Genomic DNA, 3,416 nt, shown 5'->3' with positions numbered 1-3,416 from the left:
TTTTTTACAGTAGCAATAAATGTGAAGTTTAACAATTCCAAAAAAAGCTTTTAGAGTTTTCAATAACATAAGAAACCTATTCTAATTGTACCTATGAAAGAAAAATAAAAACATGATCATGAATTAGACTTTTTGTTTTTGTCTATGTTGTGTTTTATGTATGTCTTATGTCATGGTATGATATGTCATGGTTAGTCAAGGGGTCGTGTTTGTTTTGGATCTATGGTTTCAGGTGCAGCAGGCCTTTTTTCACCTGGGTTTATTTTTATGGATGTCGAAGGAAATGAGACTGCTTCTGTTATTGAGCAAAGTTCTTGTTCAAGCTCAGGTGTCTCTTCTGAGGTGAGTTCAGTTTCACAAATTGCTTTCTTGATTTCCACTATCTGGTTATCATTTGTGTAATTAACACTCACAGGCCCACAAGTGAGAAGATACTCCTCTATGTCCTGTGCATCAAGAAAGGTAATGTCTTTTTCTTTGTGAATAAACTTTGTCAGGATAGAATTTGGGATGGCTAGTGACAGCTCATCCTCTCCCATTTTAAAGATCAGTGCTCCATTACACTTTGTAATGTAGCTGGACTGTTTGCGAAGAATTTTGCAGGTGGTGCACCTGTGGAAATTCTCTTTAATGTTGATTGACTGCTGTGTACTGTGACACTTGGGACACAGTTTTTTAATTGTGATTGTGCTGCCTTCAACTGTTTGTGTTAGTGTGTTTGTTAGAGTTTCAAAATCGTTTGTGTTTGATGTGTTGGGCAATGTGATCGTTGTGCTGCTGTGCATTATGGTGGTGTTCCGGGTGGTTGTCAATGTGGTTTTCCCATTAAATGATCTGGTTGACAAATTTGTGAACATGTACGTTTTACCCAATTGTACAAGGTCAATTTGACCATCCCACAAGGACAGTTGAATTGTCCCCGTTTGGTCTCCTACTTGGCAGGACTTAACTTCACTTTCGGAGTCCCGAACGGTGACCATGGTGCTTGCCCCATCAATGTTGCAAACTGTTGCTAGGAGTTTCAAGATCTGTAAAGAAGATTAAATGGTTAATAAAATATATTTATTATTTTACATAAAATGATTTACATAACATGATTTAAGCAAAGCTAACGTTTTAACTTTTTATTTATTGTTTACATTTTTTATTTAAATGTTTTTAACTTTTGACTTGGGGAAAAAAGTTTTAAAATATTTGTAAAATATTTTAACATTTGGCAAAGCTAATAGCTTACTTTTACTTGTTTATGTGTTCTGTTGGTATTTCTTTTACTGTAGTTTTGTAAAGCACTTTGGTCAGTCTAGCCAATATACACAATGTCAATTTACTTACCGATTGGTGATTTGTCATGTTTATTATTTCAGCTACGTTTAGCTGTGTGTCCTGAGGTGGTCTGTATGTGAAGTCGACTCCAGTTGTGACATCTATAGATGTTTCTCTCGTGCACTGTATGTCATAATCATCTTTGAAACCTGACATGCAGAATATGTAGATAGTTCAGTTCATATGGAAACAATAAGAAAACAGGTAGCCTAGTCCACTTTGTATATTTATCTGTGGTTTAATAGCAGTGTGAAATATAGGCTATATTTGAAGTATAGCCTAATCCTAAATAAATAATTGGCTATAGGCAATATTTGTTGAAAAAAAAAATTAAAAGAGGACTAAATCTAGGCAAAATACTAAGTCTCGAAGTCAATACCAATCTTTAGGAATTCATTCTTTAGGATTTTATTTCTTTTTCACTTAAGACCGAATGATGCATCCGATTTCTTTTTCAACTCTCCACGTTAATTTAAAACATAACCGACTATCCCAAGACAAGTAGACAGAGCGCGAACTCCGATATCTTTCGCGCATCCGTCTACTTGTCTTGGGATAGTCGGTTATGTTTTAGATTAACGTGGAGAGTTGAAAAAGAAATCGGATGCATCATTCGGTCTTAAGTGAAAAAGAAATAAAATCCTAAAGAATGAATTCCTAAAGATTGGTATCTGCCCACTCTGTGCGGACGCGCCTTTTTTATGTGCGGCTGTGAGCCTGCTATTAGGCCCATAGTGTACTCTTGTGCCTCTACATTTGTTTAAAATCTATTTAATGTTTAACCAGCAAGACAAAAAAGTGGGAATGATAACTTTTCATTATTTTGACGAGTGCTGAACAAGTTATTTTAAGGAAATTTTTATAGCTTTAAAAATACATATTTCTTATAACTTGTGTATGACTATATTTAGTTAAATAATTACATTTGTACTGTTTTGTTTAAATGTGTAATAGTTTATAGAATACAATATTACACTGATAAAAACAATATATAAATAAAGCAGCCCTATAGGCCTATAATATTTATTTTTCAATTAAGTTGTACTCACCAATTGTTTTTCTTGCATTGTTCAGTTTGACGGGAGTCTTGTTCTTTTGAGCTGTAACAATGCTGTTGTATTTTTCCGGAGTGAAAAATACGGCTTGGTGGTATTCCTGTCTTGCTGTTTGGACAGTAGCATTGAAATAACGCGTATTTTTTCTGGAGGTTTTTATCGGAGAGACTCCATGAAAGTACCCCACTATTGGGTCATTCTCGTTGACGTCTGTCTTCTTTTCCATTTCCAAGTATTTATTTTACTTCTGCTAACTTCTATCCGCGGGATGTCTTGAGCGCAACTGTAGCTATATTTGAAAATAGCGGGTTTTATATTCGTATTTTTTAAATTGAGATGGGCGTATTCAACTGCTTGTTTCTGATTGGTTGATTTTGTACACAAAATGTAGCCTATCACATTAAGACTACGTTAGTTTTAATTTGTTTTGCATCATTTTAGAATCGAAGTTTAAATAAACATTAAATTGTTTCACAGGTTATGTAGGCTATTTAAGAATAAATTATTTTCACTAATTTTTTTTTTTTTTTTTTTCAATGTAAATTCAAAAAAGGTAGCCTACTATACATTTGATTTAGGGCTATTTGTTTAGCCATCAAAGATATTAAGCATTCTGAAGTTTTAGGGTGATTGGTGATGTTTGTTGTAAGATTTGTGTCATAATATTTGTATCAACAGATTTGTATCATAATATAATCTGATTCCTTATTATTCGAATGTTTATAAATCGATGTGTATACAGGGCCGGATTGGCTAATCGGGAGCACCGGGAAAACTTACACTGGCCTAAAAAACAGATACATATTTTTTTATATTTTTTTTACTAGGTGCAGGACACTATAATACATTTATGCAGGTGAGTATAACACAATAAAGTGAACTGTGACATATTATACCCAAAAATTCTTCATACAAAGTGATTGAATTATTATAATAATTAGATTGTAAAATAGATTGTATTATTATAATATTATTATATATTATTATAATATATGTTTTTTTTTTTTTTTGGCAGCTAGGGCCGTTGTTGTCATGGCA

At 33.2% G+C, this 3,416-nt stretch overlaps 1 protein-coding gene across 1 annotated transcript; it reads right to left on the bottom strand.

The window, feature by feature from the left end:
- Nucleotides 1–413: 413 nt before the first annotated feature.
- Nucleotides 414–2,654, bottom strand: LOC113100848 (uncharacterized; the record flags this gene model as incomplete). The annotated part of the gene is made up of 3 exons (XM_026265370.1): nt 2,373–2,654; nt 1,333–1,472; nt 414–1,028 (listed from the first exon to the last, which is right to left on the bottom strand). Coding segments are annotated over exons 1-3 (987 nt in total), but the record flags the coding sequence as incomplete, so codon positions are not given.
- Nucleotides 2,655–3,416: the final 762 nt, after the last annotated feature.

The sequence above is a fragment of the Carassius auratus genome, unplaced genomic scaffold (genome assembly GCF_003368295.1).
Source record: "Carassius auratus strain Wakin unplaced genomic scaffold, ASM336829v1 scaf_tig00217366, whole genome shotgun sequence".
Lineage (NCBI taxonomy): Eukaryota > Metazoa > Chordata > Actinopteri > Cypriniformes > Cyprinidae > Carassius > Carassius auratus.
The sequence above is the reverse complement of the archived record's forward strand: the minus strand, read 5'-3'. Positions and strand labels throughout refer to the sequence as shown.